Source organism: Canis lupus, chromosome X (genome assembly GCF_048164855.1).
Source record: "Canis lupus baileyi chromosome X, mCanLup2.hap1, whole genome shotgun sequence".
Lineage (NCBI taxonomy): Eukaryota > Metazoa > Chordata > Mammalia > Carnivora > Canidae > Canis > Canis lupus.
In genome coordinates this window covers 117,518,939-117,536,479 of record NC_132876.1, presented here as the reverse complement: position 1 = coordinate 117,536,479, position 17,541 = coordinate 117,518,939, and the positions used below count along the sequence as shown (strand labels likewise).

Here is a 17,541-nt window from a genome sequence, read left to right as displayed (position 1 = left end):
AACCTTCTAATCATGCCCACAGCCAGCTGACATGTTCATTATGATGTCCAGGCCCTGGTTCAAGCTTCCCAAATGTTCAGGCCTATTGACACTTGTTCAGTCTTCCAAGTTCACTGCAAATCCTTGCTCTTCTCAGAAGCCATCCCTGAGACTACAGGTCACCCCTTTTTTCTCTTCTCCAAACTCCAAGTGGTTTTATGGTCTGGAGTGTTGGTTTCCTTCCTCTGTCAATACAAAGACCCCCTTTTAATGTCAAGAATCACGCACCTCAAAGAAAGTAATACACCATGGCAAATATGTAATATCTAATGTGGCAGATCTAAGCCAGAGGTTCTTACCTGTGGCTGCTTAGTACAAACACAGGGGGAGATTTTTAAAAATCCTAATGTCCAGACTGTGCCCTAAAACAAATGAATCAGGATCTCTAGGGGTGGCACTCAGGCATAGTATTTCTCCAAGCTCCCCAGAAGATTCGAGTCTGAGAACCAATGGCCCGGCACATACTATTCTGCACTCTGTGACTCACTTAATAGCCTGCTTCCTATTATTTTTATCCTTGAAGCCTCGTTCAACCAGTCTGCAAGCTCTGAAAGTCAAGAACATGCCTTGATATTTTAAACTTTCGCGGCTCAAAGTGTGGATCACAGACCAGCAGCAGCACAGCCTCATCTGGGAGCTTGCTAGAAATGCAGATTTTTCAGACTCTCTCCCTCAGGTCTACTGATTCAGAGAGGGCTTTTCAACAAGATCTCCTGATGATCTGTGTATACAGTAAGCTTTGAGAAGCATGCATGTAAGGTATGAAGATACTACCTATAGCTCCAGAGGTAGGACTCTCAAGCCTCAAAAGACAACTACAATTAAATAAGTATTTATTTGTTTATGTATTTTCACCTCATGACATCATGATCAACCCTTCTGGGCTGCTCCTTGGCCTGTACCTAGAGGAAAACAATTACTCCCTTCTCCTCCTTACTAAGAAAGCCTTCTCCACATGTTTTCTGTTCAATAATGCTAGTCTCTGACGTCCACAGAACACCTGTGAGATCATCTCCCTTCCCTTGAAACCCACCCTGACACTCACCTAAGATCTTGGTCTAGTGTCAGCTCGCCTTGGCCTTACAATTCTTATTCTTATAGGGATAGGGAACAGGAGAGGCTAGACAATTGTACAGCTTGTGATAAGCTTAATATGGAAGCTTCTTCCTTTTCCTAAGAGTAGTGAAAGGAAGGTTCACTTCTTGGCATTTACATGCAAAAAGCATACCTGAAAACCATATAAAAATAACTTCTATCAACCATTCTTCAAAGCACAACGTTTATATATTTAAACGTGCCATATAAAAGCTGAAACTTGGCAAGTCAACATCCGTGGTTTTTTTAGGGGTGTGTTTTCCAGCTTTCCCACAGAGTACCCAGGAAATGTTATAAATGCAGCTTAATGAGGGATTCACAAACAGAAATGCCACTGTGTCTGTTTTCTTGCACGGGGAGGGAAAGAAGCGAGTTCATTAAAATTCTGGTGATACAAGATCTGCTGTGAAGAAAAGCCACTTGAATTAGTTTAAATTAGAACTTATACCTTGATGACAGAAATCTAGGGAAAATTTAAGGGAGCCCAATTATCTGACATGCAAATCAAGACCATGAAATGCCAGCCCACTTAGACAATTTGAATGTATTTTTATTCACTTGTGGCTCTTGGGGCTCAAATTCAGGCAAAATGCCTTACTTGAACCAGAATCTGGCCTGATAATAATTGGCACAAAGACGAATTTTAAAAAGTGCATTTGAAAAGATGAGCCACTTAAAAATTCTTCTCTGCTCTGCAGGAAATGGAGTGAAGTCTGGATCTTGCAGTGCTACTCATACAATGACGCAGGAAAGGAGGTCTGAGCAGCGTGGGATTCCTTTCACTACATTTTTCTAAAGAGTATAAGTTTTTATATCTGAAATAGTTTCAAATGATAAATTAACCTATCAACTTCAATATCAATATAAAGGAACGATTTAACACGCGTCAGTATTTCTAAGGCACCAAGGAATAGGACATACTGTTATTTTACATACAGCTAAGAAAGAAAGAAATGCCGTGAATTACTTAGGATATGCCACTGATGATAAGGTGACCCTCAATTTCAGGGATGATAAAACATGGGGCAAAATGTGTCTTAGAGTTGTTGACATTCAGGAAATTAAAAGCACAACCTAAAAAAAAAAAAAAAAAAAAAAAAAAAAAAAAAAAAAACACAACCTAAACGATGCTCTCATGAGAGGACGACAACTCTTCCTGCTACAAATTTAAGGTTTGGCATCATGGTGACAGCAGCGCTCCTGGTTAAGGACGCAATAATACCTTCTTACCTGGCTTTGCCAAAAGCTCAGCACCCCCACTCTGCCTCTGTACCAAATATTTGAGATTGATCCTCAAATCGGACTAAAGCAAAATCCAGTGGTCTTCCTTTGGGGGCAAAATTGGTGGCAAAGCACAGCCTACATGTAGCATGGCTTGTGTTTTACTTGTTGCAAACATGTCTGCATGTGGAGACCAGCGTGCATTTTTATCAAAAGGATGCTAACCATAAAGAGCGTCAGGAAGGTGCACACTTCCAATTTTAAAGGAGCAACTAGGCCTTGGTAGAGGCTTGTCTTGTGGTTTGGTATCATGTCACTGGTGCTGGTCAGTGACACAAGCAGGGTGCATCCAGGTGCCACCTAAGGGACCCGTAAGTACAGCTATCAGGATTCTAGAAGTAGAATCACTGATGCACTTCAGAGTCCTTTGAGCTTCTTGTCAGTGATTTAGTTCTTTTTCTTTCCCCAGTAAACACAGTCAAAACAACCTCAAGGGGCTCAAAAAGAAACCAAAACTGAAACAGAAAAATCCCATAAAGTGCTTTCTGATGTAATAAGTGGGCTAGGAAAATTGAAGCCTTTTCTGGGTAGGCGGGCTGACAAGAGGTGCCAGAAAGTTGCCAGATCTCCACTTCAAGTCACTCTGTGTGGAATTAGGTAAGCTTCTCTAATTCTTTAGAAATGAAAAGAGAGATCCCCATGGCGGCTTTAGAAGATGGGGCAGCTGGCATACTCACGATGATTGGGAGGCCTTTCTCCTGAGTAAGTAGTCCACCACGTCGGGGTCAGTCTCCAGCAGGCTGATCAGCACTTCATTCTGGAGATCCGGTGGAACCTGGAGGGGCCAGATGTGGGGGCAAGGTCAGACGGTTCCAGAAAGAGGAGAACCATGGTCACTGGCAACTTCACAATAACATAAACGAGAGCCTCACAAGTCGTAACAGGACAGAGTGATCCGCCACCTATTTGCCAGTCAAAACCCAACCTACACCAACCCCTACGGCCATTTAATTCTTAGGACAAAGTGGACGATTACCAAAAAAGTCATATTCGATCCAAGTTGTCACCCCTGTTATGACTGGCGATATAGCTTAGTCACTTTTTACCTCTATCACCCAGACTAGATTTTCCCAGCTTTGAATAAGCAAAATATCATGGTTAAGAGGGATGGTGTTCATGATTTATTGTCCAAATGGAGACACTTTCTAAAGTTCCTACTTATAATTATGCCAAGATGACGGGTATGAATTATAACTGCCTTGGGCAGTTCTGGAACATATATGATCAGTTCATTAAGAGGACAGGCCCTTGGAGTGCCTGGGTGGCTTAGTCAGTTAAGCTTCAACTCTTGATTTTGGCTCAGGTCCTGAGATGGGTCGTGACATTGAGCCCCACGTCAGGCTCCGTGCTGGGTATGGAGCCTGCTTAAGATTCTCTCTCTCTCTCTCCTCTTCTGCACCCTCCTCTCTCTGTGTCTAAAAAAAAAAAAAAAAAAAAAAAAGGACAGGCCCTTGAGCCAGACTGTGTTTGAGTCTTAGTTCCATTTATTAGCTATGGGACTTCGGCAAAGCACGTGACCTTTCAGTTTCCTCATCTGTAAAGTGGAGAGAATGACAGCCCTCATGACAAAGCTGTGGTGAGTAAATGATTATTACATGTTGCGAACTGAGAACAGTAGCTGGAAGACAGTAAACACTCAAAAAACCTGCTGACTGCTGTATATGCCCATGCCATTTTATCCTTGGGTGCTTGCACTCACCCCTTTCTTGCATCAACAAAAAAGTTTCTCACCTCACAATTTTTTTAAAGATTTTATTTATTTATTCATGAGAGACACACAGAGAGGCAGAGACACAGGCAGAGGGAGAAGCAGGCTCCACACAGGGAGCCTGATGGGGGACTCGATCCCTGGACCCCAGGATCACGCTCTGAGCCGAAGGCAGATGTTCAGCCACTGAGCCACCCAGGTGCCCCTCTAGCTTCAGAATTTGACAAGCATTTGCTCGAGTTCTGTAGCTGAGCATCACGCCTCCCTAGGCTAACCCACAGCACATTAGAAGGTGGCCTTATAATCCTAAACCGCAACACTGTGAAAATGTTCTATGAGAAAAGCCTAAACTCTGCTCCAACGAGTTTTCTACTCTACAGATGCTGGTAGCTCAACTAAGGGAAACTCAAATTATTGAGAGGAAACAAAATTTCCATCTGATTCTCTCACAGGCGGGCTCGGAGACCAGGCTCTTACAAACTGCAGGGACAAGTCTTTGGAGTTAAGCGGCTGGTGGAAGAATTTGCCTCCTGCCTCTTGCAGAACTCAATTCTTCTTGAGCTCTGAGAAGCTGGAAACAATTTTATTCATAAGAAAAGGGATGAGAAGGCAACAACAAAATGCTTTCTTCTCTCATAAATCTGTTCCTCCCACTTCATCCTGAATCTTCATTAATGACAGTGCCAAACCCTGCTCACACAAACTCAAAATCCAGGCTGCAGTCAAGCTTCTCCGTGTCCTTTCCCCTCCCTGTTCAGAACCAGCAGACTTACTTGACTGCATCTCTGTGATGTCTGTTCCTCCTTTTCTCTATCTTCCATTCCCACTGAAGCGATCCAAGTTGGAGCTGCCATGACCCCTTTGTAGTGGGCATCTGTTGGCCATTACCAGCTTCCATTTCCCTCTTGTTGTAACAGTTCTGCCCCCAGTTTCCTGTGAAGCATCAACTGTTCCCCAACCCTGAGCTCAAGGGTGATGTGTAAGCTGGTCTAAGGCCACGATCACTCCCCTCCCAGGCTACCAGGGCTGCCAGCACAATGGCCTGGAACTCCATTCGAGGTCATGAAAGGCCAGGAGAGTGTCCCCAAGCATCTGAGAGAGACAATAAAGGGTTGGAAGCTACAAGGGCCCGAGGACCCGGCTGACAATTGAAGAAACAGCAGCAAGAAATGGAAAGGAAGGATCTCTCGATATCATGAGTCCTGGGTAAACCTGTGCCTGAAGCCATATTGCCTGTGGACCTCAAACTGCTTAAATTACTTTTGAGATTTTCGTTGAAAAGAAAGATACATCCTTCATGGGCCTTTGATGCAACTGCTGGCTAACTTATACACTAGCTATTTCCTTCACCACCCAGCGTCACATTTCTTGTCTGCATGGTTGTCTGAGTGCTCTGATCAGGACGCTTGCTCAGGAACCTCTTTATCTCTATGGTGGAAAGCCCTCCACTTGCTCGTACCTGCCATTTGTTCCCCTGGTGGCCACCCTCACATGCTCTCACCTCAGCAACCATTGCACTTCTCACTCTGGCCTTTTCCACCTCATTCCTTTAATCCACTACATACATAGTTGGTGAATGTTTACGGAGCACCAGGCACTGGATGCCAGGATTCAGCTCTAAAGCAAGCAGACAAGAATCCTTGTCCCCTTACAACTGACAATGAATATGGGAAGGTCAGCACGAAACAAATAAACAAAGCAAGCACAGCCTGGATCACACAGAGACAAAGCAGAGGAGGGGAAAGGACCGTGGAGGGGGTGGGGTGGGGTGGGGTGGGGGGCAGTGCCATTTAGGTAGGATGGCAGGTCACAGAGAAACTGCCATTTTAGCAGAGAACTGAAGTTGGTACAGGAATTAGAGAATATCAATTGCAAGCAGAAGGAAGAAAAAGTCAGCAAGATCATGGGTCAGGAGCAGAGAAGAGGCCAGTGAGGCTGGGAAGAGTGAGGAAGGAGGCGGGCAGTAGGAAGTGGGTCAGGTAGCCAAGGCCAGATGTTGCAGAGGCTTACGGGGTCATGATAAGGACATCTGTGCCCAGTCTAGGTGGTGGGGGAGCCACTGGGGGTTTTGAGCAGAGTTAGACTAAGGTAAATGGTCATCGCTGGCTACTGCGCTGATAGCAGAGTGCAGGGAAGCAAGGGGCTGACGCAGGGGGTGCAGAGAGGGGTCAGTGCTAGATCCAGAAAAAAGGGGGCAGAGAGCCGAACCAGGATGGCGAGCTGATGAGAAATCTGTGGATCCTGAAGACAGGGAAGATAGAGATGATAGCCTCAGCTATTTTGCTGGTGGGAGAGAGAAAGAGGGAGGAAGAAGGAGTAGAAGAAAGATGCCTTCGATGTTTGGAGCGGAGAGTCAGGCACCCGGGTGACCAGTGGAGAGAAGCTGTAGGTGGAGGAGACTGGGGGTCACCGCTGGGAGGGTGGCTTCGTTAGAGTTACGGGGGAAGGCCTGTGGGACATCCAAATGAGAGAGAGATCTAGTGGACAACCAGGAATAAGGCTCTGGGGTTCAGGAAAGGGGCTTGGGCTGGACATAGAAATCTGGGAGAGACACATATAGATGGCATTTAAAGCTCTGTGACCAAACCCAATGGCCCGGGAATGAGAACGGCAGAAGAAGAGAAGGGGCAAGGCATTTAGGTCAAGGCTGAAGGGTTCGATTCTCTTACTTAATTGAACAAATTAAACAAATAAAAAGACTGATTATTTTTACTGTAATCTTTTCAAACAACACGACCCAATGGATACACACTATTATACCACCTTGTTAAAAAAAAAAAAAAGTAATGCCCAAAGGTTGAAAATGAGGAGAGAACTCATTTTTGAAAAATGAACAGAAAGCAAAAAATAAGCCAAAAATGTATATCCTGAACACTTTTTAAAAGAAACTACCATGAGCAAATGAGAAGAAATATTCATTCCTTCTCCTCCTCCTCCTCGTCCTCGTCCTCCTTCTTCTTCTAATATTTTATCTATTTGTTTGATAGAAAGAAAGCAGGAGCAGGGGAGGCAGTAGAGGCAGAGGGAGAAGTAGGCTCCCCACTGAGCAGGGAGTCAGACATGGGGCTCAATCCCAGGACTCCAAAATCATGACCTGAACTGAAGGCAGACACTTAACCACCTGAACCACCCAGTCTCCCCAAAATACTCATTTTTCATCCAGTTAAATTCAAAATTTTCTATGTTTAGACATGTAATAAAAAATGTTACTTCAAGCACCAATTCATTCCCAGTGAAGAATAAACAACCCTCATGCCTACCCTTTGGAGTGCTATAAGCATCACAGTATTAATTCTGTGAGAGTATACAGTACATCTAAAGATGAATTATTAACTTGAATACATATTAGAATAGGTTACAGGAAGTATAATTATTTAAAACATAACTTTCCATAACATTCTGTTAAATTATTCTGTAATTCAGAGTTTCTACTCTTTCAAGCAGGCTTGGTTCCCAACCAATTATAATCATTGAGCTTTATTTTCCGTAGCATACATGACTTTTACTTGGTAACAAATGCAAATAGAAAGGGTCAGTGCTGTAAATCTATCTATATTTTCTTTCTTAAAAGACCCATGGTACCATTTTGGCTCAGAGACACTCTTTGCAAATAAGTAAAAAGATACAGTTATTTATTTTTTATTTTTTTAAAGGATACAGTTTAAAAATATGGATCCATGTATGGCAGGAAGGGTAGGTGATATTTTCCTATGTATTATAGGTGAAACTCACTCCAGAGTACATAATCCATTATTTTAATTAATTTCTATCCCATCTTGTTACGATTTAAAGCAGCTTTAAAAATTCATAGATAAATCATAAGAGACTCCCAACTCTGGGAAACAAAGGGTTGTAGAAGGGGAGGGGGGGGGAAATGGGGTAACTGGGTGATGGGCATTAAGGAGGGCATGCGACGAGATGAGCACTGGGTATTATACTGTATGCTGGCAAATTGAATTTAAATAAATTTAAATTTAAAAAATAAAAAAAGAAGTGCACTTATGATGAGCACTGGGTTTTGTAAGGAAGTGTTGAAGCGCTATCTTGTACACTTGAAACTACTATCACACTGTATGTTAACTAACTGGGAGTAAAATAAAAACTTTAAAAAAAAGAAAAAACTCACATGATAAAAACCACATGTTTGTTTGTTATTAAGCACTGGCACAGAAAATTGGAGCCAGTGGGAAAAGGAGGGTAGAGAATTTGAAAAGATGCCTAGAACTGACATCGTATTCGTACGACAGCCTCCAATGCTGTTTTCTCAATAAGCCCTCCAATCCTTGTCCCTATTTGCGTATTTCATTTCCTATAAGTTTAATAAAAATTTCAAACTACTGGCTCGGTTCAATTGGATGAGCATTCATTTTCTGTGAAGTTAGATACTTTACAGAGAAACAAAAGTCAAGGGAATGAACTGATAGGAAACAGGAGCTCACAGTAAGTCCGAGACATCCAGAGAGATCATTCCTAGATATGCTCCTTTGTAAGAATCAGGATGCTGTCAAAAGTATTTCTGATTAAGAGTCGGGAGCCCCTGAGGCCCAGTTTTTTATCAGCTTTGCTGCTTATAGCTAATTAATGTAAGGCCGGATACATCAACCGTCTTCTTTAGGATTCTGTTCATACAAAAATCCAGGCCTATCCCTTCCATCCCATTTATCTTTATGGAAGCGTGGTAAGGATCAAAAGGACCAAACAGATTTGAAAGTACCTTACCGATTGTAAAGAGGGTCAGAATAAAGGATTTTATTAGAAATAGACAAAATAATTAATAAACACTTCAAAGGACAAAACAAAAGCAGACAAGGAGACGGCTAATAATTGTTCTGCAACTTCTTGCTGGACTAACAGACATCTGTCTCTGCCTCTCACCTGAGCGCTCGCAGAGAAGCACCACTCTCTTCTCCTTTGCTTAACACTTTGGGCAGGTAACTACGTTGCGAGATCTCCTCTTGATACATCCCTGCCCCTGACCTCCCCCTGGATCTCGAGAGCCCAAGTTTGTGATCTGTGGGTCCCTCAACTACAATGGTCTTGAAGCCAACTCCATGGAGCTTCTCCCTTCTGGTCCCTTCTCTTCCGCCGGACCTCGAGTCTTCGGTTGGTCGCATCAGCAGAAAAATTCATAGATAAATCATAAGATAAAAATTCATAGATAAATCATAATCAGCCGACCGAAGAAGGGCTGACCTGACCTGTCTGCCCAGAAGAGATGCAGGCTCCTAAGGTGGTAGCTGTCTGCCAGCTTCCCTCTTGTGCGGCGAGGGCAGGCTCCTGTGTGCCCATCCTGGCCAGGCACCCCCGCAGGGGGCTTGGGACATCTCTTTTCATCACCGGATGTGATGACGGCAGCAAGAGATGCTGGAAATAAGTGCAGTCTCTTGCCGCTGAAGATGGCAGAGCGGAGAGAGCAACAGTGCAGGTGAGCCACTAAAGCCCTGCCCCTGAGGCTGCTTCCGTGACCTAATAATCCAGGTGCTTGCAGCCCCGGCCACTGATTTTTCTCTTCCTAGCAGCCAAACGCTTTCTCAATTATGCCTTTTCTTCTTCCTCCTTGCCCCCTGCTCTTTTCTCTCCTGAAGCTCCCACCTGCACATCCATGACCCTTCACCCACTTATCTCGCAAGTCAACATTGTTCTCTTCCAGAACACAGGCTAGGGTGGTGTTTTCCACCCAGTGGATGTCCAAAGAATGTCATCAGAATGGCAGCAAATAACAGTCAAAAAGAACCCAGGATAATTGGTCTTCGTGGTGTGCACTGGCTCTGTTACCTTTGTGAAGGGGCCTCTCTCTGCTTATAAGTAGTAGCAGTGTCATGTTCTAGAAAAATCTCCTTGCTGTTAATTTTTAGAGCTAGACAATAAATTTCCTTCCCCAACTGAAGAGCATCAGAAATTTTCTGACATGTTTTTAAACTATTGCTCCCATTAATATAAAAATGAAAAATGAGGGGCACCTGAGTGGCTCAGTCGGTTAAGCGCCTCTTGGCTTCGACTTGGGTCGTGATCTCAGGATTGTGAGATCGAGTCCCCCATCAGGCTCCAAGCTCAGTGCGGACTCAGCTTGAGATTCTCTCCCCTTCTTCACCCCCACCTTTGCTCCTCCCCCAATTCACACATGCGCACTCGCTCTTAAATAAATAAATAAATAAATAAATAAATAAATAAATAAAATCTTTTTTAAGAAATGAAAAACGAAGGGAGCCTAGCTGGCTCAGTCACTGGAGCATGCAACTCTTGATCTCCGGGTCATGATTTCGAGCCTCACGTTGGGCATAGAGATTACTTAAATAAAAAAAAAAAAAGAGGAAAAATGAAAAGTATCACTACATAAGTAAAAAAATTCTATCTTTTTTTTCTTCTGGGATTTTGTTTATAGCAAAATGGAAACTAAGGAGGACTGTGAAGAACACGCTACTTTTAAAAATCAACTGATCCTGCACATCTGAGTGAAGAAACAAAACCCAGCCCCAGTGGCTTCTTCACTTACAATTTATTGTTTCACATCAAAATCTCTACTGGGTTTTAGTCAACTATTTAGTAAGTTTCGAGATTTTCCAAGGGTACCATTTATGGTTGTGTTTATCTGGAGACTCGACTCCTTAGATTTTCATGTGTTCCTTCCGAGCAGAATGCTATTTCAAAAATCAAAAGAACTTTGGACTCTCCTGCTTCAGAGAAAAAATGTAAACACTGCAATATGAAGGAATAAAACTGTCACAATTAAAATCCACCCTATCAAATTAAAAATGAAACCTTGAACGATGGCCTAGGGTATAACACTCATGATGTAGTTTATTCTATAAACCACAGAGAGGGGGAAATGGCTCAAGTTTTCCCCATTTACCAAGTCACTATAAAAAACCATTAAGGGCATCTCGAAGAGCAATTCTCAGGACCCAGCCCTATCGTATTTGCACCCCAAGTGTTCCATACTAATCCATCCCTTTGCACTGGACCGAGAAGGATGCTTTGGCTTTTCAAACTCTACCACTTTCCAGCAAAAGCAAGTATCATTGGAAGTCACGATGACAATTTTTTGAATTAACAAACACACTGAAAGAAATCACTTGGGCTGCTTATGAGGGCCAAAGTTCGGTCATGGGCCTGCCCAGCCCAGGATCTTCTGTGCGACTGTCATGGAGGATGGCTTAACATTATGTAAGGGGTTCTTGGATGTCTGTGGAGGGCCAGAGTGCATGAAGTTCAGCAAATTGTTCTCAGGTGCCTGATACATGCCAGGCAGCGTGTTTGGCAACTGGGGCACGTTAGTGAACATATACAGTCAAGGAGCCCAGGACTCGGGGAGCTGTGGTTGGGGGAAGACGCAAAGAAGGACAATGAAGAAGGATGAGCAGGCCTTGCTCCACGGCCACAGGCTAAAGGCGGTGGAAACCGCTCAGGTGTGCCATTCTCCTGCTCCTCCGCCTGTGTGTCGCCAGCAGTACGTGCGGGCAGGGACAAGGTGAGCAGGCTCCCGCAGGAGCACATACTGGCTCTTGCAGCCACCTGCCAGCCTGAACAGCAAGCGGGTCGCTGTTACGATTAGTCAAGAGGGATGAATGTTGTTAAGTGTCTCCTTTGTTCCCTATTTTCAAACTGGCTAAAAAATAGCTCTTTCTCCGCCACAAACGGACTCCACATCTGAGATGCCACATTAAGGCACCTTGTCTTGGGCCGTCTGGGTAGCTCAGTGGTTGAGCGTCTGCCTTTGGCTCAGTGAGTGATCCCGGGCTCCAGGGATCGAGTCCCATGTCGGGCTCCCTGCATGGAGCCTGCTTCTCCCTCTGCCTGTGTCTCTGCCTCTCTCTCTCTGTGTCTCTCATGAATAAATAAATAAAGTCTTAACAAAATAAAAATAAAGCACCTTGTCTTTTGGGTGGGGAGGCATCGTGCTGGAGAAATAATTCACTTAGTCGCTGCATCACTTGGACAAACTATCTCAGCTTACTGTTCATGAAATGGTGGTGAAATTTAGATTAGCTGATGATGTACAGAACGACCAGCCCAGCCCCTGGCATGTCAACAACAGTAATTTTAAAAAACACTGGATGGATATAAAAAAAGGAAATGGAAATCATACATAATTATCTGGGTACATTGGTAGGAGGTGTTCTCTTGTTTGATGACCTGGATCGCTGCTTGACTCCCTTTGATTTGGCACGCAAAGGCGGTTTTAAGAAACTGCAATTTGCATCAGGGAATGAAAGGAACACGAGGCGCAGCTTGGCTTCTGAGCTTGGAATCCTCACGTCGGCCTCTGACCCTTGCTCCCAGTGGTTCTCAGTTGAAAATTCCCATGTGCTCGGTGCTGGTCCCCAGCTCAGGCTGCAGAACCAGCAGGGTGGGAGCGCGCTGGCGTTCCCACGTCTCCACTGCACTCCGGACTCTTCATCAGCCTGTAAGAGGGGTGCCTTGCCTTCTTTCCCTCTCTCCAAAAAAGGAGCCCTGGTAGGAATCATTTAGTATCAGTCCTCAGAACGAGCTGACAGTTTTCTCCACTCGGCTCCGAAGCTCTTATTAATTCCAGGAGCAACGATGAGTCTTCTCTGGGATTGTCAACGTCAGTTATGGAAGCAACAACTTTCAGAGCCATTCAGGCACCAACAGTTTAGGCAGGGGATGCTTTCCACCTTACAGTGATACCAGTGAGCATTCCTAGATATGCATTATCCTTCCCTTTTGTTTATTATTATTATTTTTTAGATTTTATTTATTTGCTCATGAGAAACACACAGAGAGGCAGAGACATAGGCAGGCTCCCTGCGGGGAGCCCGATGTGGGACTTGGTCCCAGGACTCCGGGATGACGCCTTGAGCCGAAGGCAGATGCTCAACCACTGAGCCACTCAGGGGCCTCTGATCCTTTTCCTTTATTTCCATTGTTCCCAGATCATACCATTGTATGTTATCCAGTGTTTCACTGTGGATATCAGGAATAGAGGGTCATGATTTAAAGGTGAGGGAGTCGACGGGGTATGGGCACTGAATCAAAAACAAACAACAGAAATGCATTTCTTCCTGGCAATATGTTGTTGTACTTATTCAACAAATAATCACCGGGCACTCGTTTGCTCTTCTGGATGCCAACGAGCTGTAAAACAAATGAAAACCCCTGCCTCCAGAAAGTTTGCATTCTATTAGGTTTCAATAAGCATAAAAAGTAAGTATATTATATAGTGAGTTAAAAGGTGAGAGGTGCCATGGAAAAAAGAAAAAGAGCAGGGTAAGGGCGGAGGAGTATACAGGCGTGGGAGCAGCTCACACTGTTGTGCAAAGCGGGCCAGGTGGGCTTCCCCACACAGGTGACACCTTGAAAGTGCCCTGAGAGGACACAGTATCTTATCAATTCACATGGTAAGAACAGTGATCTTTTCTCTTTTGTGTGCCTAGTATATGCCAGTTCCTGCCGCAAGTGCCTAGCAATGTCATTTCTCATTCTCAAAATAATCCTGTAGAGGAGGCAACCTCATCACCTTTTTGTGCGAGAGGGAAACGAAGGCTTAGTGAGGTTGAGCATGAGCCCAAGATCACACAGCAGATTTATGGCCGAGCCAGGAGGAGAATTGTGGTAGCTCATTCCAAAGCTCACGGCCTTCCCTAAAGCACCTTGGGGCTTTCCCAAGGTGTGGTTCGAAAGGACCAGCACGTCCTGGAGGCATTTGTTAGAAAGTGTGGATCCAGGGGCGCCTGGGGGGCTCAGAGGTTGAGGGCCTGCCTTAGGCTCAGGTTGTGATCCTGGGGTCCTAGGATCAAATCCTGCATCGGGCTCCCTGAGGAGACCCTGCTTCTCCCTCTGCCTGTGTCTCTGCCTCTCTCTGTGTGTCTCTCATGAATAAATAAATAAAATCTTAAAAAAAAAAGAATGTGGATTCCTGGGCCCCATCCTAGCGCCACTCCATCTGATTCTCAGGAGGGAGGCCGGGGAATCTGAAATGTGTGACAAACCTGGCCACTCTGCTGCACGCTCAAGTTTGAGAAGGCCTATTTTAATCTGCTGCCTTGGCTTTTGATAGAGTGAGCTCGATGGCTGTTATCAGGACGTCTCTCCAGCTCTGGGATTTCCACCCCTGGGCCTGAATAGCAAACGACCGGTGTGAAAGCCTGTCCTAGCCAGGCTCTCGAACCCCGTGCCAGCCTCTGGATCTAGGCCTCTCTCCTGCATGATGGGACAAAGCCAGGTTCTTTTCTGCCCTCTCTCACTAACTCGGATACCTCTCCCACGTGGGAGAGGCAGTTGCAACATCAAGACATGAAGGACATCATTAACACTCAAAAGAAAACTTGGGTGGTGGCCAGGCCTCTGTGGCCTTGGAGACCCTTCCATCTGTTCTGCGCCAACGCTGCCTCCAGGCAGGTGCATTCGGCCCTCATGGACAAACTCCTGGCCACCTTTCCTGATGAGTCCTCCTTTCTAATGTCAATGAGGAAGCAGAGCCTCCCTTTCTGAGCTCATCAACCCCTCAAAAAGCTGTGAAACTGCACAACAGCCAACAACCTTTAATCATCAGGCTTCAGCCTTCCTTGTTTGGAATTATTGTACTAATTCTGAAAGCTTGTCTAAAAAACAAAACGAAATCAATCAGCTATATACATGACTGAATTTTTGTCCACCCACGCAGACCAGCTTTGCCAACCAGCCAGCAGCTCTCGTATAACCAACTAGATTCTGAAATGGCAAATATGCCAAGAGAGCCTGCCAGCGGCAAGATTCTTTTTTTTTTTTTTTTGTGCTTTATAGAGAAAAAAGAGGTAGACTCAGTGCGAAGGCACAGAATCACGTACATTTCAGAACTAGAAGGCACCTTGGTTTTCATTTGTTCTAACCTCGTCCTTTGATAACCGAAGAAACCGAAATCTCAGGTGAGCTCACCAAACAAAGTGAGGTGGAGGCAAAGGAAAGACTATAGCAAAGTTTTCTGATTCCAGAGCCCGTTTTCCTTTTAGCTGACCTCAGCTTGGGATCCTTGTCCCACATCTCCTCCCACATCCATCTTTTTATTCTTTCTCAATACATAATTGCCATCATCTGTCTAAGGAAATCAAGGATGCTTATAGTCACGGTTAACTTACTCTGAGAAAGGTATCCTTGGTTCCTCCATGTCTAAGCCTTTTCATATGCGTACGTGGAAACCATATGTTCCAGAACTACCACTGAGCCACTCATGAATTCGACCAATGTTTCTTGTGTTTCTACCATGTGCCAGGCACAGGGGTAACGCAGTAAAGAAAGCAGATGGGGGACGCCTGGGTGGCTCAGCGGTTAAGCGTCTGCCTTCAGCCCAGGGCCTGATCCTGGAGTCCTGGGATCGAGTCCCGTGTCGGGCTCCCTGCAGGGAGCCTGCTTCTCCCTCTGCCTGTGTCTCTGCCTCTCTCTCCCTCTGTGTCTCTCATGAATAAATAAATAAAAATCTAAACAAAAGAAAGAAAGCAGATGGAAAGGGACAGAAACCCATCCTGTCCTGGAGCTCACGTTCTTGCGTGGAAACACAGGACAAGCAAGAGAACCTAGTGAGACCCTGCGCTGGTAGTGATGAGTGCTCGGGGGGGGGGGTAGGCAGGGGCGAGGGAGGGGGAACAGGAAGTGAGGGTGCACACAGGGGGGTGGGTGGGGCTGCAGGTGAGACAGGGTGACCAGGAAAGGGCTGGCCAAGAAGTGAAGACCACAACAGGGGAGCACCAATATGAGCTACTCCCCGAGAGACTCTCGACATCGGTGTCTCCCGAGAAAACAGCAGGTGCAGCGCATGTTTGGAAGATGCTGGGAAAGGGTGGAAGATGATGTTCTGCTGCTGTTTTCTGTAGCCCGGGCAGCAGGAAATGGTGGCCAGGTAGGGCTGTGTTAGCATCCCGAGTGGAAAAGAAATGCCTGAAGGTTTGTGGTTTCAGCTAAAGAACTTGGCCTAGCATATAGAATGTGGAGGACAGAATTAAGATTGGGGAGAGGTATTATTTTGTTTAAAAAAAAATCCAGAGAGCATGAGGTCATGCCGAGACTACTTGGCAAGATGACGGGTGACTTAAAACTTGAAGAAAATGTTGGAAAGTTCAGTTATTTGATTCATCCTAGTATGTGATTAATTATGAGGATTTGGGCTGAAGTGTGAAACTTATATGCAGGCAATGACTCACTCCACATTTTTCGAGAGCTTCTTGTTTGCAGACAGGCTGGGCCCGCGCTTCAGAGACCCAAAGAGGAGCAGGATACCGTTCTACCTAATTATTGTACTAATTCTGAAAGCTTGTCTAAAAAACAAAACGAAACAGTGAGTGTTTCACTGTGGGTAAACCCATTTTCTCTTCTTCCTCGGCATCCAGAAGGAACCCATTTCCCAGCTTCCCTATAGCTAAGCATGGCTTGTGCAATGGGATTTGAGTGGACATGATGGATGGCCCTTCTGGGTTGGGCCCATGAAATCCTAGGGGATTGCAGAGTCTCAAGACGTGAGGAGCTGAAGTCCCTAAATCGTTAGCTGCAAAGCTGTCTGACAAACATCTGATTACACTTTACGTCAACAAGATATTTATGTCTGTTGTGCCGAAGTACTGAGATTTGGGCCAGCTCACGTTGCCTAACTAAGAAAATTATTAATTAACATTCACATCGAATTTTACAGGCTGCAGAATGCTTTCACATATCAAATGATTCTGGGAAGCACCCTGGGAAATAGGCCGTGCTTTCGGTTTTCCCATTTCACAGACGCTGACACCGACGCTTATCGGGCGCTGAGTTACTTGGTCACGATCACACAGGCAAGACGCAGAGGGCAACAATTCTAAAGCACTGGCTCTCAAATTTACAAAAAAAAAAAAAATCATTGGTGAGAGACCAGCATGGAAAGAAATCTAATGCAAGGCAATTAATAAGTGTAGACAAAATACTAAGGAGATTCAAAAGAGGGAACTAACATGCTTGGTTGGAGAAGCCACTCAAGGCTCCAGTGGAGGAGGTAAGATTTACGGTGAGCACTTGTGAACTGACAGGAGAAATGGGAGAGGAAACCTGGAGAAAGTTCCTGTAAATTCTGACATGCGATAGGAGTGGAGAACAGAAATAGAAGAGACTTGGCATCTGTTCTCATGTTTCAAGGAAAGTTGGAGCAAGCAGGGCAGTTTTTTGAAGGAAAACAGGAACTGGTAATTCAATACAAATAAAAAAAATATTTATTGAGTGCCTGCCAGATGAAGGGCCTTCCAAAAGCATACAGAGGATACAGAGAGGAGATAACGAGAGCACAGCCCATGTTTCAGATGGATTTTTAAACTATGGAGGGAAACAGTCAGAAATGACTAACACAACGTTGAGTAAGATAAACATCAGTAGGAACAGTATTGGGGTTCAAGGGACAGAGAAGTGACACGAGAGGGAAGACTTCAAGATTGACCTCGGAGGAGGTGCCATTGGTGGGGGTGGTT

The 17,541-nt window shown here is 44.9% G+C and overlaps 1 protein-coding gene across 6 annotated transcripts in view; it reads right to left on the bottom strand.

Annotated features, from left to right (window-relative positions):
• ARHGAP6 (Rho GTPase activating protein 6) overlaps positions 1-17,541 on the bottom strand; it is a 483,961-nt gene that overhangs the window by 13,920 nt on the left and 452,500 nt on the right. For all 6 annotated transcript variants that reach the window (XM_072817848.1, XM_072817850.1, XM_072817851.1 and 3 more), the window contains exon 10: positions 3,093-3,190. In XM_072817848.1, the coding sequence (XP_072673949.1) occupies positions 3,093-3,190 (98 nt within the window). The remainder of the gene's footprint in view (positions 1-3,092; positions 3,191-17,541) is intronic.